We start from the raw sequence: 25,214 nt of genomic DNA on the forward strand, positions 1-25,214 counted from the left end.
AGACGCAGCCTGGCAATGGAGGATGATTTATTCCAGCTGAGACAGCTGCCGTAAGTAGCGCCGATAGGGGAGCAGGGATGCGCAGGGTTTCTTCTAAACAGGCTGCAGGGATATTTTGAATCCTGGTGATTTTTAAGGAAATTATTTATGGGAAGTGTCCTAGGCCCCAGGAAGCAGGCCATTTTCCTTGTATAGCTGCCCGAGTTCAGCATCCTGGGGGCATCAAGGGATTCATTTGCTATATAAATTCACTCAGTTTTTATTTTTGCATGAACTTTACAGTGGGGGAAATAAGAAGGGGTGGAATAAAACCTTGGAAGTGGCAAAAGGTTTTGTGAGGGGAAATACTACTATTGCATTTGCAAGGTGGATTGCATCTGTAAATAACGCTGTGCTAGGGAAGGCGTCTTCCCTGGCTTTCTGCTTCATGCCACGAACTGATTGCATATCACAACCTTTTTTGCAGAGGTGTGTTTGCAGTGCGTGTCATTAATATCTGCTAACTGTATGTTTTGAAGAAGCAGACATTGCTGCACAGGGAAAATGCTGTTATGTATGACAAAGTCCTTGCTGTTGGGATGTGGTTCCTAGATCTTACAAAAAGGTGATAAAAGCATTGCTGCCTTTAACAGCAACGTTTCCTTTCCTTTTCATGAATGCAAAATGTTTCCTTTAGAAATAAGTGCATTTCTCCTAATGCTCCATTATCACATAGTTTAAAATATATTCATGTTTTTAAGTCATTGACTCTGCAAGGCAAGGAATAAATACTTAAAGCTGATTTTAAATATTAATAAGCTCATATCAATGACAGAGCAAACAATCCCATAATGTTTCTAATAAGTTGGGAAAATGGACATGAACTCCAGGTATTTTTAAATAATTTGTTCTGATGCATTCAGCTTGTCAGTAAAAGGAAGGATGCATGATTTCATTAGACCATTTTTTCCCAATCTTTTTTTTAAAAACAAAGCACAGAAGAATGCTCTAAAGTACCTTTCACTGTAGGTGTAATTAGACTTACTCACTACTGTGAGATCTTGCAAACAAATGCAGGTCTCTGAAATATGTCATCTGTGAAGAATTTTGCAGATACGGAACAGTAAGTACCATCATGTCTTTTCTTCATTTGTGTTTATTTGTTTCATAGGTTCTTAAGTGAAAAACTTTTTTTATTTCCCTGTGATGAACAATGGGGCCAGGTAGCTCTCTGCTCAGATTGCCGTTGAAGTATTTACAGTTTTTAGACCTTCACTGTGCTTTGTATAGCATCCAGAATCATTGTCTCCAAAATGGCCAGTTCTTAAAGTCTATTTTGACACTTAAAAAAATATGAAACAGTAATACAGGGGTTTCATGATCAGGTTCTTTATGGACAGAAAGGTTCTTATTAGCATGTTTATTTTGCTTGTGGCTTATTAGGACACTGAATAGTTACCAGCATAGGTTGTATGAATGATTCTCAGTCATAATCCCTTGGAGTAACTGGTACTTTAGACTCTCTGAAGTCTGGGGAAAAGGTGTCTATATACTTCAGTGGACCCTGCATCAAGCTTTGAGATTGCTGAAATTCGAGTAATAGTCCTTCTTAAGAAAATATACAAATACAAAGGTTTACTTCACATATAGTTAAACCAGGTGCTTGTAAAGCTTTTGTAAATAATATATGAATGGTACTTTCATATTAATTGCCTTTTGTAATAAAATAGCATCCCATGGGCATATAAATTTCAGTGTTTGCTTGCTGAGAGTATGTATTTTGTAGGTCATATAAAGATTACATCTTAAGTGACAGCTCTAAAGCAAGAATAAAAGGAATAATAATTACTTGTGTTTGTCCTGTAGGGTGAGCAAAAGAAAATTCAAAGCAAGGTGGTTGTACTGAGGTAAAAAAAAAAATCATACAGAAAAAATCAGAGAATTTAAAATTGAGATTCTGAATGGAACTAAATAAGAAGCTGAACTCAGAGGACTTTCTTTGTTTTGTCTTTTCTTATAAGTGAATGAAGGATCCTCTACATATCCCAAATCAGCATGTGGGATAAATCCCAGTTCCATTGCAGTCAGTGTGGCTTTCTTGTGAATTCAAAGAGGCCTGGGATTTTGTTCTGTGTGCTTGTGTTTAAGACATTCTAATGTTGTCTTTGAAAACAAAAATGTGTGACTCTGTTGTTTGTCTGCCAAGACACAAAGGCCAGAGAAAAGCCTTCTGTGTCCTACTGCAGTTGAGAGCATTAGTGATGTAGTACAAGGAGTATTTTTATCCCATGCAGGTCTTGAAGTGCTCTGTGTACCTGAAAAAACATCCTGAAACATCTCAAAAGGCTGCAAATCAGTTATCCTCAGGATAAGTGATAACCTCACAAACTGGTCACTGTACTTCCTTCTCTCTCCAGGATGCTGCCAGGGTATCATTAGTGTGTGCAAGTTCCTTGATGGGACATGGTCAGGGAAATAATGTTTGTGCCAGGACTGGTAAACAACAGAATGTGGATCCCTCTGCTTTATGGTTCTACCACAGAGAAATCCTGAGCTGAAGTCAAGGGCTGGCCGTACCAGGACTCCTCTATTTGGAGACAACCTCATGGATGACTGAGGTGTTCATTCCACCACCCTCTTATTTATTGTTGGACCAAAATCCATTTGTAGGAGCTTTGTACATTGCCCATCATTTTGCCCTTATATTAAGTATTGATTGTGTCACCAGCACTTGTAAGAGAAAATCAGAGTTGAGGTCTTGCCAAATACAAGAAGTCTTTCAGATCACCTTTAAAAATGTCATACATGCATGTCAGTGTGCTGCCGCTGCAGCTGGCAAGGATGCTGATAGTTTAGTTTTGCTGACCTTTAAACCAAAGGATTAAACTGAAGTTCAAGATGCTCTCTGCTAGCCTTTACTCTACTAGATATACCAATATTTAGTTATTGGAAGTCAGAAGAGGCAGGACCAAGACTGATTTAATCTATTTCCGTAAAAACTACTTCACTGAAGTCCAAGGAATTGTCGGTTGCCAAGGTGAAAAAGTTGCACTGATATTACAGAGCCTGCAGATAAAGTGAAGGAAGCTTGAGCAGTCTGTTACATTAAATATTGTAGATCTGTATCAAAATCTTTGTTTGGCCACATGAAAATTAAATGATGAAAGGTGGACGTTGATCTTCTCTCCAAGCCCTGGTCAAGCCAAGAAGACGTCAGTGGAGCTATGTAGGAAGCCACTGTGAAAATGTGTGGAAATCACTGTAAACTACATTCACTCATATATAGCATATTCCTCTCTGGTGGACTTTGGTGTTCATGCTTCCTGCATAAAGAAATACCACAGTTTTAGCTCTATATTTGCAACTGACTTTTGGCATAATTTATGCTTGTCACCATATGAATGGTAAAGTAAATATTGCCTTCCACTTAGCATATGAAGATATGGAGGGACATTTGATCTCTACTGCAAAAAAAACCCAAATAATTTTGATTCTGTATTCAGTATATTCACTGCCAAGGAGCTGAATATCAGAGCTTAGGAAAATGTATGTGTAATATCTGGTCCTTTACTTACCAGGTCCCATACCAGCTACAGGTATTTGAACCTTCATTCTGCAATTCCTTGTGCAGTGCAAAGCAGGGGTAAAGGTTTTGAACTACATTGAAAAAGAAAAGTGAGGTATAAGTAATGATGCAAGTGATGTTAGTGGTAGGCATACCTCTGGATGAAGGTCTCATAGCCTGGGCAGCACAGCCTTACCAATCAAAATACACACTCAAGAAGATGAGGAGCACGGGGAGGAAATGGGCCTGGGAAGATGTGGAAATAACTGTGACCATTAGTGTGTACTTGTTGCTGAATACACAGGAGTAACTTGGCAATGGGCTTGCGCAGTACTGAAATAGCCTTGGGTTCCTCTGCCTTCCTAATCTTGCTCATCACTCTGACTTGGATTTACTTTGCACTTCTGAAATTTAGGGCCAAACCCTTAGTGACCAGGGATCATAAAATTATTGTCATGCACATTAACTGTATTCATTGAAAGGAGAAACAAGGGATGGAAAGTTAAATTTCCACTTTCAAGATCCAGTCAAAGCCTATTTCTCACACCAAAAAATAATGCATAAAGTAATTTCCAAGATGATTGTAAAAAAACCCTTTTTGATTTTAGTGTTTGTTTCCCATATGCATTAGTTACTCTATAAAGATATTTCATTCTGTAAAAAATATATACAGCACAAAGTATAAATCCTGAGATAGCACATTTGTTCTTTGTTTATTTTACTTCTGTTACATATAGCTGCATTTTGTTGTGTGGTGTTAATATTTATAGGCCTGCACTGAACAATTCTTTCCAAAAGCAATTTTATCCCAATGGGATCTGTTTATGAAATAATTTTACGTAAATAAAATGTCCAAACCTTAACTGGTTTCCCCTAGAGAGAATACAGAAAAGCTAAACATCGAGATGGCAGGTAATTACAATGTTTCTCGTAGCCATATTTTTTAGTTTTACATTCACTAGTTGAGGAACATTCTATCCAAAAAAAAAAACCACCCTAAAATCAGAGTCAAATTCTTTACTTTTTATCTAAACATACTAGTTACAATTTCCTTGCAATTGTGAACACTCTAGAAATTAAAAAATTGTTTCTGTGTAAAAAAAGGAGCGTGTGATTTTTATCAGTATGCTGGCAGTATTTGTTGCAAATATGCTTGGAATATTTCACCTTCATCCACCCGACTGGTTTGCTATTTTAGTTTGTCTGCAGTTGTTACCTCTATTGATTAATTGTACCAGGGGGAAAAGGAGGGGAGTGGAGCAACCTTTTCTTTTTGGCCAGTATGAAAAAGTGTTGTCACCTGCTTTCCTGCTGAAAACCAAACTTTCCTGGATGGTTTTCTTCTGTGAAGATGAGAATTCCCAGCCAGCCTTTACAGCACTGAGATAATTGCCTGTGCTAAAATGATCCTAATTCTTAATGATCTCAGAAGCAAGGGTGATCTTGCCCTGCTGCCACACAGAGCAGAAGAGACTCATGACCACTTCCCTTCCCAGAAGACACCTCCAAACCACAGAACAGATTTTAAATTGGCCTACTGCAGAGACTGACACTGAAGTTCTTCTGGCTTCTTTTCACTTTCCCTACGTAGGCACATTCCTGGAAGTGTGTCAGACTGTGGAATGACTAAAGACCTAGTCAAAATTAGAAGTGATGATATAATGTAATAATTTACCCTAACTTGCCAAATTTTTATCAAGAATTAAGATAATGGCTAGTGAAAGTATATCCTGATGCTGGGAAGGTGCTGAGATTTCATCATTTCTTTGGAAGTTACGGATCCTCTATGTGAGAGGAGAACTCCTCAGCACTGGACTCCCAGCCCATCCATGCACTGTGTGTTGCCTGTCTTTAAAGTAGCACATAAATATCAAAACGGTTCACTTCTTGTACCTGTACATGGAGAAGAGTATATGCAGACCACTGTGTGAATGTGTTTTGTTTTACATTTAAGTGCTCCTGCTAACATATAAAGTTATAAGAACATGTAAGTTAGAAAAACATGACGAAATGATACATATTTAATGTGAACCATTTTTTGTGTGCCTAGACATTTATTGTGAATTAGACATAGCTGTGTCATTGAATTTCAGATGCTTTGTCCTTGTAGGAAGAACCCAAATTTAATTTTCCACACTGTTTTCATAAGAGTGATTGGTGTCCTAGGAGAAGCAAAAGTCCTGAAATTTGGCAGGTAGTTAAACATTACTTAATGAAATAGGATTCACAAGATAATTCAGTAAATTGACTAAGTTTTTTCTTTGATGTTGATGATGCTTCTGTGACTATAAATATGATTGCTTTTATCTCTGAATATTTTAAATTGAACTGGAGTCTTTAACATTATGTAATTAATTAAATACCTGTATTTTAAGAAACCGTTTGATTTCCAGTACTTGCTTCATTTGAAAGTGAGGCTTTCCATGTCCAGTGCTTTTGCTTCCAAGAGAAGAGCTCATGTACCAGAACATGATAAAAAACAAATCTGTTTTGCTTAGAGTTTGATTAATGTTTGTTTTAATTTGTTTTTGTGGGGTTTTTTTTTGTGTTTTAAGCTCTGTAGTAGAAGGGTATTGTTACCACAGTGATGGCTCCATAGAGATTATTTGAACAGTAAGGATGGATAACATCCTATTTGCACACAAATGATGGCCGCATCATGTAGCAATGTACCTCCCAGTTTTTCCAAAGCCAGGAGCAACCAAAAGATTACTGTATAGGCGTTCTTTGTGAATGTGAAACGGAGGGGGGTGGGGAGAGGAACCTGGCTGCTATTTGACTAAATATGGTTTCAAAACTAACCAAACACAGCTACAGCCTGGAAGAGACGCACCAAAGTACTAAATCTTGTTTCTGTATTTTTAGGGTGGTCAAGTTCCGTCGCACTGGGGAGAGTTCAAGGTCAGATGAGGATGCAATTTCAGGAGAACATGAAATTCAGATTGAAGGTGTTCGGACAGAACTAGAGGCTATTGAGCTAGAGGATGGAGCTGCAGTGCCAAAGGAATTTGCCAACCCAACTGATGGTGAGCAGGATTCTGGTTTTCCCTTAAAGAAAAAGTTGTGGCTTCTTCATTTCAGTCATGTATCAGTCAAGCGGAATACATTGGGTTTGGAGAAGTAAAAGATTCCCAGATCAAAGAAAGAAACAGTAACACAGGCAAATTATGTTATACTTGAAAATCATGATTTACCTGCATTGTCCTCTGAGGGTTGCTTTATATGTTTGTTTTGATGTTATCAGGACTAGACACTTTTAAGGAGTTGTGTGTCCAGTTGTCATATTTCATATAGGAGGTTTAGGTAAGCTCCTTCAGAACTGAGCAGTGCCCCAAAAACATTGCCAAGTTTACTGGAGCAGTTACACGTGATTCACCTTCAAGGCTGAGCATGAAGCCTCTGCAGTGTTCCTGTCTCCCACTTGCCCAGAGGACAAGAGGGAGGGAATGAATGAACATCCTAGGTTTTGCCTTCTGCCTAGGAGGGAAGTGCTGACTGCCCTGAAGACATCACCAATTTAAAAGATATCAGAAGTGGTGTTTTTGTCTTAGCCCAAGGCATACTAAAATTTGGTAAGATGACTATTTTCCCAAGGACTTATTAAGATCTTGATGCAATTTGATGCCAGAATACAATGGAGTGAGCTGGGTAAATTTCTCAAAAGAACTCAGTGCATCAGTACAAGTCTGGAGATATGTGCAGCTAGGGAGAGAATTTCAGGTAGCATGTCACCCGAAAAAAGGGCATATGATGCAAAATCCCATTATTCAATGGGATTGCATAATGCAATGCCAACTGCAATACCAACTCCTCAAATGCCTGGGCTTGAAATCAGACTGAGATCTTAGGGAGTCTTTGCTTTGTTTTATTGGCTGGATTTTGTTTGATTTTCTTTTGTTTTATGTTTTTGTCTTTTGTTTTGTGGGGATGTCCAACTCTTAGCGGTATAAGACTAGATAAAGCTTTTCTATAAAAACAGAATTTTAATGTAGCAAGTGTATTGTGTTATAACTGCTAGAATGCTTAGAACCTTGAGACTTAAATTGATCTAAACCACTAAACAATAAACATGTCCTTTTGTTATATTTTTCATTTTGCATTTGAGTAAATGAATTTGAGATATCTCAGATTCTTCAGATAAGACAAAATAAGGAGGTCGAGATACTTTGTGGGAAACAACAACCATCAGCATTTTGAACAAAACTATGTTTTAAAATTTATATGTCCTGAGAAAATTCTTGATTCAAATAATTACAGTTTAACTTTTAGTTCAATCAAATATTTGTTGTGCTTTCCATCGCATGTATGTTATTGCTATGTGCTGTCAAACAGCTCATATACATCTCACTGGAGGAAGCTGCAATTCAGTGGCTGGTGAAATTACTCCCAGGAGTTGAAGGTTGGAAGTGTGCTGAAGTCATTGGTGCTACACTGATTTACTACTATGTGAATCAGATAAAAAATTCTATGAATATTTAGAATTGTTTTGTCTTTAGCATAGTTCTTGAAGAACAAGGAGATTTGCCTGAGTAGGAACTATATAAAAGCTAAGTAAATCTCCCAGTTATTTATTTTATATCTAAGCAGATGACCCAATTAATAAATAACTGCATTCATAGAAAATACTGTCTCAAGGTATGTCTTTTACTAGGAAAGGAATACACTTCTGCACTAGAATTGTTTTCTTTCTAGATACTTTTATGGTGGAAGATGCGGTGGAAGCCATTGGATTTGGAAAGTTCCAGTGGAAACTCTCTGTTATTACTGGATTAGCATGGGCAAGTAATTGTTGTCAAAGTCAATTGCATGATCATCAGTTAGGGAACCCCACTGATTTCAAATAATGTAGCCATTTTCTGCAGATAAAAAGTCCCCAACCAGAGCAATTTACAAAGAAGAAAGAATTTTACCTGAAATCCTAAAATGACAGCTGGACTCAAACTTGTTTTGTGGGGGTAATGAATAACTGATTGTTTTCTCTTCCTCTGAACTTCTTATAAATCATTAAAAAATATATTTTTTGATTCTCTATTCCATATAGAGAAATCTGTTTCAAATGGAAGGGGTACTAGGCTACTCCTACAGGAGCAGATCTCAGTTTTCATCCAGTGATTTTACCACATTCATCACATTAGCTAAGTTCTTTGTTTTCTATATTAGTCAATATATCATTCTTGTAATCTGCTTCAGTTGAACAGCTACCCAGTACTTCTAGTTTTAGCCTTGGTATCAGGAACAGAAAGATGGACTTTCTCTTTTCAGCTACTTCTAAAGCATTAAATGCTATATCTGCTGAAGTATACTTTAGGATAACAATATCTGGAGTGTAACAAGGCTAATTTCAAGATGTATCATTGACTGCTATGTCAATCTAATTTTCAAGCAGTTATTTATTTTTGTTTCTTTTTTACCCTTCTAGATGGCAGATGCTATGGAAATGATGATTCTAAGTATCCTAGCTCCTCAGCTTCATTGTGAGTGGCGATTACCGAGCTGGCAGGTTGCATTGCTCACATCGGTAGGAAAAATAACTGACAGCTCCTGTGTTCTGTAAGGTTTTTCCACTCATTGTTATTCAGACATTATGCTTTATATTCCAAAGTTAAATCTGTTCATGGCCTTCACAGATTGCCTTTGGCTCAAAAGAATATAGGAGCCTTTTTTAAAAGCCAGAGCTTGAAGAAATGAAACTAAGTGAGAACTGAGGAGATTTTCCAAGTTTCAGGTTCCACGTTTCATGTAATTTCCAGGAAATTGACTCAGACTCAGAATTCAAACCATTTGATCAATTGAAAAAATGATTGGTAAATTCTGGCCATCTTTTTTGAAAATCTTTGTCTTTCACCACATTTAAGCTCCCTTGTGTATAGAAAGATTGGGAGCCATGAAAAAGAGTATGCAATTGCTTTTCGAGGTGGATGATCCAATGACCTTTGCAAGCAGAGCTCTTATAATACTACTAGTAAGAATAGTGCTATGATATTGGAACCATGCTATGCCTTTAGAGATAGGAAAACTAGTTTGGGGAACCTTCTCTCAGTGTATGTCACTGTTGTGTGGCATGCACTTCAACTCATGAAACATTTATTTTTCCTGTAGCTTTTGAGGCTGGTTGTATTATTGTTAATTGGTCAAAATGCTCAATAGATTTAAATCGCTTAAAATGATGTCCTTTCCCATACTTGAATGCAGCTAGCCCGTTTGAAGGTGAGTCTTCTTCACTCTTTCAACTCAGCACAATTTTGCTTTTCATGACCAAAGTCAGAAAGAAAGAGTCAAAGAATATGAGAGAAAGGGGATCATTCAAACAATGATTTGACAAACAGACATTGCTTCCTACCCCACTTATCGCTTGAGTATGCACTTCTTTCTCAGACAGCATTCCTATGGTTTTAATGCACTGAGAGGGGAAACGTATGGGGTTTTTTTTGCCATTACCTTCACTGGACAGGATTTCATTCCTCTCTCTATCTGCAGAATAAACTATACCTTTTGGTGTCGCCACTGTAGAGGGCATGATATGTTTTCTTTGACACCTCAGTCTTTTTTCAGATTTTCCTAAGGCTGTAAGACCTAATTTTATCTCCATTCAAATCTCAGACAAACAGCTGGTGAGACTGACAGTAGGAGACTGGAGGTGAGCTGGCTGAGATATACTGCATCAGCACTGGGTTCCCAGAACGGCTCTGTCCTGCAAAGACCTTAAGCAACGCTGATCAGCTTTTAATCATGAATAGGCTCATTGAAACTGGAGAACTTAGCATCTTGCAGGACCAGGCTCACAACGTGTATAATACCAGAGTGCACATTCAAACTGGATTTTCACTGAATGGATCTTTTAATTGCAAAGACAACTTGAGGGGTGCCTAGTTGCTTCCTCTCTCCAGCCCTGGCACTTCTTCCTGTCTCCATAGCACAGTTGTCTGTCCTCTCAGTAATGCTAATGAAACTCTTTATGGGGCCTTGCTGTGAAGCAGATGAAAAAATTTTTGTGGGATATTAAAACCCTTCAGGAGAAAAAAAAAAAGAAAACAAGATTGCCATTTAGCAGCAAATTGCACTCTCCAGTCATTTTTGTAATTCATTTTCTTTCCATTTATCAAAAGTCTGAAAATATTCAGCCCTGGTCTAATTCAATAGTTCCCAAGTTAACAGTTGAGAGCTTAAGTAAGGGTGAGATGATGACAAGTAGCCTGACAGGCATTCGGTATATTTATGTTGTGTTTGGGTTCTTGACCTCAACAGAAGCAAAGTAACAACTGGAAATGGGCCATTACTGGAAAAAGTTGAGAGATCTTGGTTTGAATGTTCCACTGAAACTTATCCCCCCTGCGGGGCAATAGCAAACTCCCTTTCAAGTTAATAGAAGTGAAGATAGGCAAATGCTGAGTGACTTTGGAAAAATCCCACTATATGAATAATTATCTTTGCTAGTCTCTGCTGCAAAGGAAATGGACCCAAAATGCCTGAACATTTTGCTGTATTGCTAGTGCTTCAGTTTTCTATTTTTCATTGTAAAGTTGTGTCCTCTTTGCTATCATATAGAAATTTTAACTTGTCTTTTTGTTAAGGGGAAGATTTTTTTCTGGTGTTTCATAGGTGGTGTTTGTGGGAATGATGTCCAGTTCTACTCTCTGGGGAAACATTTCAGATCAATATGGGAGAAAAACAGTAAGTCTCTGGGTCCTACTGGAATAGATTCTAGTATTGCTGCACAGTGCATGTTTCAGTGCATGATATTCACAAATAGCATAGTCCACATGCATGAAGCAGAGTTAAGTAGACCCAGAATTGATCCCCTGTGAAACAAAAAGGCAGAAATTTGGGAGAGGTAGCAGAAAATCAAAAGTGAGAAAAATAAAGGCTCAAATAAGCAATGGCTTGACTGTATTACAAAGTGAAGTATGTTTTTGTTGTAAAAGTCTCTATGAGAGTCTGGGTGCAACACAGCAAATCACTTAAGTGGATTGCTTGTACAAATGGATAGATTTTGTGCTCGGGCACATACATGCATCATCTACTGTTACATCACGTAACGGTTCTGGGACCACCATTGCCACTTTTGACCATTCTTTGGGAAACTTTTAACTATTGGGCTTACAGAAATAGCATCCGAGAGGATTTTCTGCACTTTCTGGTTTTGAAGGTCTAGTTTACATTTTGTGACTTTGTCTTACAGCAGAGACTTTCTTTTCCCTGTGCTTGTTTGTTAAATACAGGGGCTAAAGATCAGTGTGTTATGGACGCTCTACTATGGGATCCTCAGTGGTTTTGCACCGGTGTATAGCTGGATCTTGGTGCTGAGGGGCCTGGTGGGCTTTGGGATTGGAGGAGTGCCTCAGTCGTAAGTAAATATTCACAAGTCCAAACTTTTTCTTTTCTATCTTTTTTGTTTCATTTTCAATAAATGCTTGTGTCAAATTGAAGATGTCCCTCTATTTAGTTGCCCCTGAACCTATTTTTCACTAAATATTTTGGAACTAGTATGTTAAGCTCTGAGAAGGCTTTGAAGATATCTGATACATCAGTGAGGTGATTCAAATCTCCAGTGACTTCTGTGTGAAAAAGCTGGCTAGCTAAATGTAATGTGTTATATGCCCTAAGTCCTATTAAGCTGCTTTCATTCCCTCAGGTCAACCAGCGTGAAAATGAGAGGCTCAAATAGCCCACCTAGCAGTGGGTAAAAAAACAGACATAACATTTTGTAGCTGTGCTTAAACACTGCATTTCCGGAATGTATCAGGGAAGTCAATAAGGGATAATATGGACTTGCTGCAAGATAGGTCACGACCTAAACGCTAGCTGTTAGAGGTTTAGCTGAGCCAGGACTCCTGGTACTTTGTAAAACTTAGGATTATTGTTCAGTCAGAGCTTGAACTTTCACATATGAACCTGAGCTAGAATTCCAAAACCAAACAGCTCAAACCTGGAGCCCCTGAGATATCTTGATGGCTCAGACATGTCCCTAATGAGAATGTAGCATCAGGTTATTTGTCTATTACTCCATTATTCCATTCACTGAAGAGGAGGATCTCTAAATTTTCCACCTGCAATAAATAACTCTACTCTAGGCTTTTAATTATAAATGGAAAAGGAAGAGTATAGCCATTGCCTCTCTGTGTAGTCTTTTATCCTTATTAATAATTGATATTTTGCCCCATGGAGGTGCTATTTCAGAGTAATCAGAGCCTAACTTTGATTGATGGCTCATAGACTTCTTCACAAAGCAAGGCAATATCCTGTCTTTTCTATTGCCATTCCCAGTAATCCAGATAAAAGATCCAGAGCTCAGATAAAGCATCACAATATTATTATTTTTCTTTTACTGCTTTCTTGCCCCCCTTTAGGAGCTGCATGAAAGAACAAAGTGTATGTAAAATAGGAGAGTCCTTAGTCTGTCTTATATTGACTAATGATGATGCAGTTTCTGCCATGCAGTTCCAAGTGAGCACAACTGGAGTGAGGCAGAACAACGAAGACAAAGCGTCAGAGTTAGTAATGCCTTGTACTGCTAACACATTTTAGTGCTGTCCCAATGGAACAGTTACATCTCAGCTAACTCCATTTTTACAGAGGAGTGGATAACACATGGTGGCTATGTGACTTACTGAGAGTCAAAGAAGAGACAGTTACAGAACTCAAGAGTAGATTCCATTGCTCCTAAGACTCCTGTTTCTTGGTATAACTATAATAGTGATTCCTTTGACAATAAATATATATGAAACAATATGAATAGCTCCTTTATCTGTTTTTAAGTAGGCTATATAACATTGGATATGAGTGACTGAATTTGGATGGAATGACATGGGTATATTTATAAATTGTATTATTAAATTCTATAATGGATATAAGATAGGGATATTATGAAAGGTGCTATTAAAAAGAATGCATCCAACAATAACAAATTAACTGACTATAGCAGATATCCCTTTATTTACACGTGTAGGAGCTGCACCTGAGAAGCTGTCGGTTGGCCTCCACTGGGAATCTTCTGTGAGATATTATGTAACACTGAATATGAATATTCACAGTACCAACATCCAGACTTGCAAAGATACAAGTGTTCTCTTAAAAAAACCCAGTTCTATACAGCATGAATTGCCCTCTGCTTTTTCTGCTGCAATGTATAAGGGACTACTCTACATTTCATGGCATATGGTTCTACTTCCTTCTCCTCTTAATCCCTGATTTAATATAATATTGTGTGCAGCTTTATGTTTCGACTAAGTGAGTTTTGGAAAGTTACTCAGAGATCAATCCACCACTTGTCAAGTTAGGAGTTTTGTCACAAACATCAAAGGAAGCCCAAGGAGTTTAGAGGCAGAAACAGGATGAGTCAATGGAAGGCAAATAGAGTAGGAGCAAAGAACTACAAGTCTTCCCAGACTTTTTGAAGAAGACACAAGAACCCTGGCTAGCTGCTGGCCCTTGCATTCATCCTCAGGAAATACTCACACAGTAGCTGTACCATTCCAGTTTATTACCCTTTCTCATAATCATGACACAAAGATTCTGCAGACTAAGATGGTTTCTTTTTAAATTCCCACAATAAAAGAATGCAAATTATTTTATGCCAGCAACACAATCAGACCTTGAAAGTATTCACCTCTTGGAGAACTGAAACCTGGCAGAGCAGACCAATGTGAAATTCTCTGAGCCAGTTGTAAAGCCCTGAAGAAATACCTTACCCATCAGGAGTTATGTGTTGAATACTGACCACTCTGAAAATATGGGGATAATGACCATCTCAGTCGGTGCAGGGTTATGAAAACATATACACCAAGAACTGCTAGCTTTAGTTAACTTGACTATAAGGTTACAAAGTCACATGAAAGGAGCAAATTCTCTCCTCCATTGCAATGATGAACTAAAGGGGATTGTTCTGATGTAGAAAGGGGAATCTGAACCAGTGTCCAGTCTTGCTGGCTCTGAGGGCTAGGAAGGGTTTTGTGTCACTACTCTGGGTTTGGCAATTTTAATAAAAAGCAGAACAAATGTCTGAACATCTTTCAGTGTACTAACATGACATTTTTCTCAATTTGCTGACATGGTATTTTTCTCAATGTTCACTCTTTACAGGGTAACCTTATATGCTGAATTCCTTCCAATGAAAGCCAGAGCAAAATGCATTTTATTAATAGAGGTGAGCATTGCAGCTATGTGTACTGGTCCCTAGAGGGCCAAATTCTGCTTTTGGTTACATCCATTCAATCCCACTGACTATAGAAATCTCACACCCAACTACAATCAGATCTTGTTTGTCCAAGTTAATGTGGAGCTGAGGTTACCCTCAAAAAGCAAAAGCACAGAGAATGCAAGACCTCCATGGATTAGATGACTGGCGTATGCAATCGAAGTGTAACATGGAAAAATGCCTGTGACATTGTTGAATCGTGGTGTGCAGAACACCCCGAGCTAGTATTGACCCGAGTGAGCAAGTCCAACAGCTCAGGGTAACTCCACTAGTTGCACTAGTGCTAGCTCAGGTCCAGAAGCAACGTAATGCATTCATGCAGTGCTCCACTCTTGTTGCTGAATCTGCTTTTCTGCAAATCACTTTGCATGCAGCGTTGCCTGAGTTACTGCTGTGCTCCTTCCCAACCTCAGCTGGCTCGTGCAGAGCCCGATCAAGAGAGTCTGCACTGTGTTCCACAGTCCTGCTAGGATTTTTGCCTACAGAACCAGCTCTTTGTGTCCCAGTGTTTCTGAATTTATTGTGTGCAGAGTCAGCGTAGTTGTGTCAGCATCATTCTCCCCTGTTTTCTGAGGTGAATGCTCACATGGAGCCAGCTCGGGTATGTCTGCATCCTGCTCTCCAGCACTAAGTCTAGTGCTCCCAGAACCAGTACCAAGCACCCAGCCCTTCTGAGGTTAGCACACAGGGAGCCATTTGGCTGTGTCCTAATTCCCTGGTGAAATTAATCTACAGCTCAGTAATGGATAATGGAGAACTGGCTGCTCAGTAAATGCAGGGCTAAGTTCAGCCCTCCAGATTCAATCCAAATGTATCAAAGTCACAGAGAGCAGAGTTTCACACTATAAAGAGTTTATAGCAAAATTTACAGCCCTTCAGTGGATGGTTGAAGGGCTCCCAGTGCAACTATTGAGCAGAGAACAGTACTATTACTTGTCTGCATCAGTCAGTTTGGAAGGAGCATCCTTGTGAAATCCAAACCTTCCCAAACTGAAACAGCTTTGCAGTTACAAACTCAGCCTTCAAGGATAACTGTTGCCTGGTCCTACATTCAGTTGCTTAATCTTTAGAAAACAGGGTTCAGTAGATGGATTACTTCTTTTTGTATCACTTTTGTTCTGTCACAGTTTGGCTACCTCCAAGCAACATTGGATCTGTGGGACTAGAAATATATTCTACGTGTTAAATAGTGAGCTAACAGGAAAAGGAAACTAGTCCTTGTGCAGATATCTAATGCAAAGGGGAATAATGCTGCGTAGATGGGATATGCAACAGGGTGCCAGCTCCACTATTTGCTAAGAAGGTATCAATTCCTTCTTTCATCTGTGGGCCGAGCTCTGAGACTTTGGTAGCCTCGTTTTGGTAAGGAAAAAAATCCACCATAAATCTTGCCACAGTACCTGGGAATTATACCCGTAGACAGGTTTTAATAGTCATTTTGCTTAAGAAAACCCTCTGATGAGCCTATTCCTTATGAAAAACTACCTACAGTTAAATATGAGTGTCTAGAGACAGTCGATGCTAGGTTTTCAAAACTGAGCTCCTGCCACGTGAGTACAAACCCTTCTAAAGCGTCTGGGTTTCTGTTTGCATACAGTGGTGCCTTTAGCACATACGCCGGAGACATATTTGAAATGTCTCCGGCATTTGTCTCTCCGACTGTCTCTGGAGAACACGTTTTGGAATGTCACAAAGAAGGAGTCATTAATACAGTTTTGCCTTTTCCCCTTCCTACTCCATGCTGTAATGACTCATGCAGCTCAGCAGTCTTATTCCCATTTGTGACTGTTTCTTTTCCCTTTGGCAGGTCTTCTGGGCCATTGGGACTGTGTTTGAAGTCCTCCTAGCAGTGCTGGTGATGCCCACTCTTGGCTGGCGATGGCTTCTCATTCTTTCTGCCCTCCCACTTTTGCTCTTTGCTGTCTTATGTTTTGTAGGTATTCTTCTGAAGATGAATGTATGATCATTTCTCTACTATTGTGTAACCTGGCTGAAGGGAAGTGTGACAGCTTTGAGCTTTCTGTTGGTATCTTTTTTGGTACATCTGAAATAATGATAAAAATGCTGTTGCTTTAACAGGGCGCTAGTACTGTTCATTTAAAAAATCCCTCCAAGTCATGGGCAAGAGCTGCATAATGCAGGTCAGATTCTTAAATAAGGCCATATATGAATGAAACCTAAGCTTCAGTGCACTCTTAGATAGTATCACTCAGTCTTCTCTGAGTTCAATATCCTTGAACCTCTCAGGAATAAAAATGAGGTAACAGAAGGGAAGATTTTGAACTGGAGCTTTGACTTTATGGCGAAAATTGCAGTTTCTTAAAGCCTAATGACGATTTTGACACTTGGCAGAAAGATAGCTCTCTGAATCATTTAAGATTGGTTCTGTAATCCTTTTTCGTGTGTCTGCTGGAGTCAATGAGATTACCCTCTGTAAGCCCACAGAGAAAGGCCCCAGTTTGTTTATTGCTGTGCTTTTGACAACACTGTGCATCTGATCTGCTTTACTCTCTTAGTGGCTGCCAGAAAGCGCCAGGTATGACGTATTATCTGGAAATCAAGAAAAAGCGATTGCCACTTTAAAGCGGATAGCAACAGAAAACGGAGCTCCAATGCCTTTGGGAAAATTAATTATTTCCAGACAGGTATGTACAGGTAACAGACATATTAATAATGTGGGATATAATGGAAACTGTTCTACATTCATATGTATTTTTATAAGCAAATCAACATTAAGTTTAGTATTTCAACCAATAATAAAATTGATAGATTATCGTATATACTTAAACAGTCTCATTTTTATTTACATGAAGAGCTCTGAAAGTCAAAAGGACCTTTAAAGTGGGCATTAGTGTTATTTAAGTTCACTTTAAGGCCCTACCATTAAAGAAAATCCAAACTTGAGACTACAGAAGATGGAGATAATGTGGAATTTGACTCTTTAGTTGAATATCTTTAGTTTGAGTCCAGTTCTGATTTTCTAGAGTGGAAATGCTACAAACTCCTGTTCACTCTCAATACATGGAAAAGTTCAGGTTCTTCTGAGCTGCATGTTACTGTGTGAATCTAACAGATCAGTGCATTGGGCTTCTTTTCGTTTTAGCTTTTTGTGGCCAGCTTTTCAGCATCCCTGTCAACATATAAAGCAGCTGTGCATTTACAGAACAAAGCAAACTTTTCTAAGAAAAGAGAGTAAAAAGGTTAGTCAGCAAGCAGGGACAGCAGAGGGGCGCCTGCACACCAGCAGAAGTATAGAGCTAGGCAGGGGCCTGTGGATAAGGACAGCACCTTTACTGATCAGAGATGCAGGTTTGATTTTCTAAGGTCTGGGTCACTGAGGGCTGGAGCTCTTGTGCTTTTCACAAATGCTTGGTTCAGTCAGGGTGATTTTGATGGGCTGTGCAGGATTGCTCTGCAAGTTTTGAAAGATTTGCTTTTCAGGGTGGGGTGGGAAAGCACTTTTCCTTAACCACAAGTTTTGGGCTGAGCCTGCCACTCTCTTTATCTAAGAACCACTCACTTTAAGAGGGGTCTGCTTGAAGGGGGACGGCCTGCAGTTTCTCACCTTACCATAAATCAGAGACCCTAAGGGGCTGCTCTAATTTACAGGAGCTGGCTGTGAGCCACATGAATCTCATGCCAGCCATGGACTGCCAAAGTTTTGCTCTATGTTTTTCCAGCCCTTGTTTGTTTTGACAGATTCTCACCTTCTTTGTGAAGGTGTAGGTTGCCCTGTGCATGAACTGTTTTTGATAACTTTATGGTCCTAGAGAATTCGCCTTGGCAGAGTAATTCTTTACTTGGATTCCGGCTCCAGTATGGCTTCTACAACCTGAAGAGCCCTGAGCTGAGACTGAACACTTGTCCTGAACTATAGTACACAGTACTGTGTATTATCCCACGCCACCCTGCTTCCTCTGATCCAAGACAAGTCAGTGCCCTGATCTGATTTCCGTTTTTTTCCAACAGGAAGACCGAGGAAAAATGAGGGACCTTTTTACACCCCATTTTAGATGGACCACATTGTTACTCTGGTTTATATGGTAAGAGAAGATATAAATGGCTCAGTGCCAGCACAGTTCTAAATGGCTTTTAATGGAGGTGCTTTACAGTATCACTGAAATACAGTAACTTCCTCCTCAAAAGAACCCCAAACCTGTATTGATTTGTAATTTATTTAACCACCCAATCGCTAACATTCTAAGTCCAATTGCCTTTTCATTTTCTAAATGCTAATAGGAAATAGCTTTGAGGTAGCATTTAGTGAAAGTCCTAAGACAGTGGGTTCAGTTTTGATTCATGTTTTTTACGATAGGTTTGTCCAGCTGAGACGTCCTCTCTCATTTTCTTCCTTGCAGGTTTTCCAATGCCTTTTCATATTATGGGTTAGTTTTATTAACTACAGAGTTCTTCCAAGCCGGGGATGTCTGCAGCAGTGAGTACTAGTCCACCTCTTCTTTTTAAATATGCCTTGTTAAGTGATGGGATGTCTTTTATTGGATCACCTTCTGCTGATAGTTTGGAAAAGACTGTGGCTGCCAGTGCAAATTTTAAGACATCCATTTAAAAGGTTGCTTATTATAAACATTATTCATTCATTGTTCCTTGTTTCCTGCACAATGCAGAGAGGTCCTGCAGTGTCTCTGAGTCCAAATTGTAAAACAGCAAGGCAACCTTCAAAGGAAGCCTGCAAGAAAGTGTAGAAAAGGGTGATTGAATAAATGTAAGTTTCCATATTCGACAGGCCTAATTAGTTCTGAAATAGAGAGAACTGCTGCTGCTGGGGAGCTCCCAGGTTCTCAAGATGTGAATACCTGCTGAGAGAAAAGATAAAGCTGGGAAACCAGCATCATTTCTGTTGCAGGTTTTTGTGTTCAAAAAGTGCTTTGATTGCATCAAGAAGAGGCTTAAAAAGTTTGATTCCCTAGGGGAGGCATGGATGTATTCAGAACACTTGTGATTAGTGAAAACTGTCTGGCAGTTGGAAAATTATGGAAAGAAGATGGGTAATACTGGGAGAAGACACAGATCCAGAGCCTATACAAGTCATAGCTATTTAGAGGTCTAACTCTGGTTAGCCTCCCCAAAGGGGCATGCATTCTTTAAAAATACTTGTATTTACAAAGAAACAGTATTGTTCAGTCCTCTTGAAGTGTAGATTAAGTGTTAGTATCCCCATTTATGTAGGGAGAAACTGAATTGTAGACGGTAATTCTGCTCACTGTCATTATAGCCCTGGACTGAAAAACAGCTAAGCTTATACAGCTGATAAGAAAATATAAGTTTTCATTCTGATAAGGATGGTTGCACAGGTCCAGCCACAAGAAAGACCATTTATAAACTGTTCAGCTCCAACTCTGTCTTTGAGGTAGAACATACCTGCTGTGCAGCAGAGTCTTTTCAGTACATCTGTTCTATCAGTTTCAGCAGCAAGACTAACAAAAGCACAGCAGGAGTAGAGGAAGGTGAGCAGAGAAGACATTATTCAAAATACGTTTACTTTTTTTTTTTTTCTCTCATAGTTTCCAGTAGAAGGAAAGCAGTTAAAGCAAAGTGCAGCCTGACCTGTGAGTATCTGACAGAGGAAGATTACACTGATCTGCTCTGGACAACCCTGTCAGAGTTCCCAGGTAAGTGGCAATAAGAAGCACCAGTGCTTCATTGCCAGTAGCTCAGGGTGATTGGAATGGGCACTGGTACAGGCAATGAAATGTGCTCACCTGTCTGTCCTAATGCCAATGTATTTCCTGCAGCTTTGGGGCTTCTTGCTTGGACTGCTTGACAGATGAGTTCCAATACATCTGGCAAGCCCCAACACACAGTAGCTGTAGCTCTCTTCACTGCCCATGTGATCCCTACAGATAAAATCACTGGTAATTGTTTTATGGAGCTATAATGGCCCATCTGACCATGGCTTCTATCCAAGCAACATGTCAGGCTTTCAGAGGAAGAGTAACAATTAAATCAAAGGGGCAGAATCACTTGAACTTTTATCTATAAATGACTTTCCAGAACTATTTTAAAAGGATCCTGGGTATAGTGAATCAATGGAGGACTTGCTTCCTAAAGCTCTGTGTATCCCCAGCAACCAGAGCCATGACTTTCAGTCAAATTCACTGAATTTCAATGAACAGTAGGACACAGGACAAGCAAGATAATTAGTATATAATAACCATTGTTTCTTCAGATATAGAAGATGATCCCTGAGTATTAATCTGTTTGAAATCAATACTGTGAGGCAGTGTTCAGGATATTTTCACTGCTCTGGATTCTACTTTCAGGGACAAATGCTCAAAGAGAAGCCATTTAATAGGTGAAAAGTTGTAAGGCTATGACTGTCATACACACAGTTCCTACTTAATGTGAGAACTATCCTGCATAACAGTCATTCTGGAAGGATGTAAAAGTACAGTGGACAAAAAAGATAGTATATACTCTTGGACTGATGCTGTAGCTGAAAGGATTGCTTTGATCCTGAGACATACCAAGGTAAGCAAGGAATAGTAACCTCTGTTACTATTAGTAATAGTAGTACCTAATTACCTATTACTAATAGTAATACCTCTGAATATGACACTGGCAATACAGATACTTGAATAATCCCCATGCTTGCTGTGCCTCCACTTTTAAAAGGATCCGGAAATGGCAGAAGAGAAAATACTTCACATTGTGAGACTTAAAGAGTGTGATCTATTTGGTTTATCAAAGACCAGGTGAGAGGTGACTTGGTGACAGCATATAAATAACTTAGTGGGAAGAAAATACTATGTTCTAAAGAACTCTTAAATCTAGTAGTAAAAAGATTAGCAAGGAACAATGGCTGGAAGTTGAACAAAAGGTATTCCAATGAGACATAAGGCAGACATTTTTAGCAGTTAGGCTGAGTAACCAGTGCAACAATCAGTACAACAAAAGTCAGAGTTGATTTCTCGCTCCTCCATTAGGATGTAGCCCCTAAGGGTGCAGGCGTGTGGGTGAATGAACCACTGGGGCAGTGAATATGGAGCAAGACTCATTGGCTGGGATGCAGAGCTTGTTTTGCTCACGATATCAGTGGCTAGGCCAGTTCATCCTACACCCCTGCCTAATGCCTCTGCCAGTGAAGTATTTTAAAGAAGGAGAGAACAAAATTTGAAATCTAAACAACACAGCCTGTGTTAAAAGCTAGCTGCTGCAGCCTCCACCTGTGCTTGATTCCCAATAGTCAATTTGTCTCCTTCTACAGGTGTGTTAGTAACACTCTGGATTATTGATCGGATAGGCCGCAAGAAAACCATGGCCCTGTCCTTTTTGGTCTTCTCATTTTGCAGTCTTCTGCTGTTTCTCTGTGTTGGAAGGTAAGTCAAAGACAATTAAAAACTGATACTGATTGGTCCATGTTCTCTCTTGATTGTGGCAGGAGGACTGAACGTGGTGGTTTGAAAAGCCAGTAGCTGGTCATGTTCTATTGGGAAAAGAATAAAGGATAAAGGTTTTCTCACCAGAGTTTGTAAAGAAATTAAAAGAAACAGATTAGAAATCCTGTCTGTTCTATAATTTTGCATAAAGAACAATCCAGAGGGGAAAATAAGAGCTTACATATGAGTAGGGAGTAGCCCCTGGACAATTTTTAAATCTTATCTTATGTGATGAGCCTAAGTAACTGGTTCATGTACTGCTGTCTCTGCCATTCATTACCTAGGCTTTCCTCAGGCTGACTGTATAATAATCACCAAGGTAATGCTTCGCAGCCAAGTCCTATCTCTGCCTCCCATTCAGCTGCTCAGTTGCTTCACTTGTTGCCATGAGTGGTCTAAGCGCTGAGACGCAATTACATGAGAAGCAGTAGGCACAGACTGGTGAGGCAGAAGTCTTTGTCTAGAAGACTCACACAACCTAGAGGTTGTATACAGCACAACTGGTGGAACTTGGTGTTGGCATTGCAGATATGTGGGGCATGACTTTCAAAAGAACTTGGGTTCACATTTTTGTATTCTTCAGTACCTCCTGCCTTTCATGCATATTTTCCAAAGGGCAAGTCTGTTGGCAGCTCTGCCCTTGAATCATAAAGGTACCAGATTTCCAGCTGAGTTCTGGGAGTCTGTCTCCAACTGCCTATGGCCTTAGTGACACATGCAATGATGCAATGATGTTTGTACTTTGGGACAGAAGAACAAGGAAATGACATGATAGCCGGTGGAGAGCTCTCTGAATTGAACCTTTTCAGGCACTATATAAATAATAGGAAACCTTACAAAGCTACAAATGTTTAGGTGATACCTAGCTTCATGTCTTTTAAACAGGAAACATGCAATCTGATTGCTTTCCAATGTATGCTATTTTTTTGCTAGCACCACTCATATCTTAGGCATGTGCTGTTTATTTCAGTGGGCTACAGCTGTCAGTTAGAATGAATGCACTTAGAAAACTGATGTGTTTGTGGGAATGCAGATTGTTTGGCATCATTGTTATATTAAAGGTCCAGAAAAAATACAAAGTGTTCATTAAAAAACAAAAGGACTCTCTCTAACAAAATTTAGCTTTCTTATTGCACTTGCCTCCAAGTTAAACAAACAGATTGTACAGAACAATCCCAAACACTGCTCTCCTTTTTATTCTCACAGAAATGTTCTTACTGTGCTGCTCTTCATTGCAAGAGCTTTTATTTCAGGAGGATTTCAGGCTGCTTATGTTTACACTCCTGAGGTAAGGAGGTTGTTTTTGTAATGGGATTATTTAAGGGGAGTGAGAACATGGTGGGAAAGTCATTTTTTATGACCTCTTCACAATGGACCTAACCCTGGATATAAGTTCATGATCTCATTCTAATTGTCTAGCAGAATTTTCTCTAGTACCACTCAGTAATTTCCATTGATTTAGGAGACTGGAGGGAAGAAGAGAGAGCTGTCCACTAGGATTGATGGGCTGATGTTTTGTTCACAGGTTTATCCGACAGCCACTCGTGCTTTGGGCCTGGGAACTTGCAGTGGAATGGCCAGAGTGGGAGCCCTGATAACCCCGTTCATTGCACAGGTAAAACCCCTTCTCCTCTGGAGACTGTTGGTGCAGGAAGGTGATGGAAGGTTACAGCCTTTCTGCTGTAAGGGGAGAGATTGAAAGAGGGATGTTGGTGCCTGTCACAAAATGAGCTCTCCCTTGAAGAGAGTTCAGGCTTGTCTCTGAATTTACCTCTTAGTCCAGAGGCCGTATAGTGGGGGATGTCTGATCAAGAAGCAGGCAGCTCGGGGGAATTAAGGACACCCTGGAGGCCACCCACCTGGAGATGGAATTTGCGGAAGGCAGGGGTTTCTGTGGGTGGTGCAGTGCAGTGTTTTTCTTGAGATCCCAGGCCAAGGTCCTGAGGGCTAAAAACCTTAAGGGTAGGCAGAAAGAGCTAGACGGGAAGTTTGGGGGAGTCAGGCTCTGCAGGGACAGGACTTGGAAGCCTTTCTCAGAAGCAGTGGCTCTGCAGAAGGCTAGGTGGAAAATTTGTGAATTCCTGAATTTTGTAAATCAGTCAAAAATATTGCTGACAGGAAAGGATATTGTGAAAAACAATGCAAAGGTAAATTGCACTAAGGAAGAAGGAGATCTTAGGCCGAGGGAACAGCACAATTCAGATTAAGGAAGCGCTTGCTGCACTGATAGAAAATTACTTTTGTGTAACTCTTTAGGAAGAGACTATATGGTGATCTGCAACAGAGAAGGAGCCAGAAATGCCTCACGCGGACACTGGCTCCTTCAAGGACACCTGAATGTCTCTGCTTCCTTAAATCTTGTCTAACACAAAAGGGCAACAGCATCTGATGGCACCTGTAATCCAGGATATTTTGTTAGTGTTTAATAGCTATGCGTAATCTTTGAGGGGGGAAAAAAAGTATGCAGCAGTGGATGTTAAATATTTTTTCCAATACTGTAATTAAAATTTCTACCACTACATTAGTATTTGTGTTTTTTTCCATGATAGACTCAAGGGTACTCTTTTGTATTCTCTGTCCTTCTTCTTCTGCAGGTGATGCTGGAATCTTCTGTCTATTTAACGCTGGTGGTTTACAGTGGATGTTGCCTGCTGGCAGCTGTGGCTTCCTGCTTCTTGCCCATTGAAACAAAAGGTCGTGGCTTACAGGAGTCTAGTCACAGAGAATGGGGACAAGAGATGGTTGGGAGAGGATCTCACTCCCCAGGGGTCATCAGGTCAAACTCTGGATCACAGGAATGATGGGACATGAAATCCTGCTGAAAGAATGGCTGATACGAGCAAGATTTGTTTCACAGAAAATCAAACCCTGGAGCATAGAAAGCTGACCATACTGTCACTGCCAATGTCATGTGTCAAACTGCAGGAACTTTGGGTTGAACCTAAGCAAATTGTGTCTCTACTGCTCTTTGCTCACACTCATAAAAATTTTATTTCTGTATTAAGAGGCATTTGATCCAGATATCATTTGAAGTTTAGCAGGAAGGGTTTTTCTTAAGTCTGTTGTGCTTGCATGGTCA

At 39.7% G+C, this 25,214-nt stretch overlaps 1 protein-coding gene across 1 annotated transcript; it reads left to right on the forward strand.

Moving 5' to 3' along the window:
- SVOP (SV2 related protein) lies at positions 1 to 24,936 on the forward strand. Its single transcript, XM_026060317.1, has 16 exons — positions 1 to 50; positions 6,410 to 6,570; positions 8,237 to 8,322; positions 8,964 to 9,062; positions 11,144 to 11,215; positions 11,764 to 11,888; positions 14,624 to 14,687; positions 16,546 to 16,671; positions 17,255 to 17,383; positions 18,708 to 18,781; positions 19,097 to 19,173; positions 20,261 to 20,368; positions 21,964 to 22,075; positions 23,342 to 23,423; positions 23,661 to 23,750; positions 24,730 to 24,936. Exons 1-16 carry the CDS (start codon positions 16 to 18, stop codon positions 24,934 to 24,936), a joined length of 1,647 nt encoding a protein of 548 aa, XP_025916102.1. The 5' UTR covers positions 1 to 15.
- Positions 24,937 to 25,214: the final 278 nt, after the last annotated feature.

This window comes from Apteryx rowi, unplaced genomic scaffold (genome assembly GCF_003343035.1).
Source record: "Apteryx rowi isolate R43461 unplaced genomic scaffold, aptRow1 scaffold_168, whole genome shotgun sequence".
NCBI lineage: Eukaryota > Metazoa > Chordata > Aves > Apterygiformes > Apterygidae > Apteryx > Apteryx rowi.

Excerpts from the sequence above, each read along its gene's own strand:
- SVOP (XM_026060317.1), top strand. The coding sequence starts at position 16 with ATGGAGGATGATTTATTCCAGCTGAGACAGCTGCC. Across the intron at positions 11,216-11,763 it reads ATCAATATGGGAGAAAAACA|GGGCTAAAGATCAGTGTGTT; the intron begins GTAAGTCTCTGG and ends TGTTAAATACAG. Across the intron at positions 22,076-23,341 it reads CTGTTTCTCTGTGTTGGAAG|AAATGTTCTTACTGTGCTGC; the intron begins GTAAGTCAAAGA and ends TTATTCTCACAG.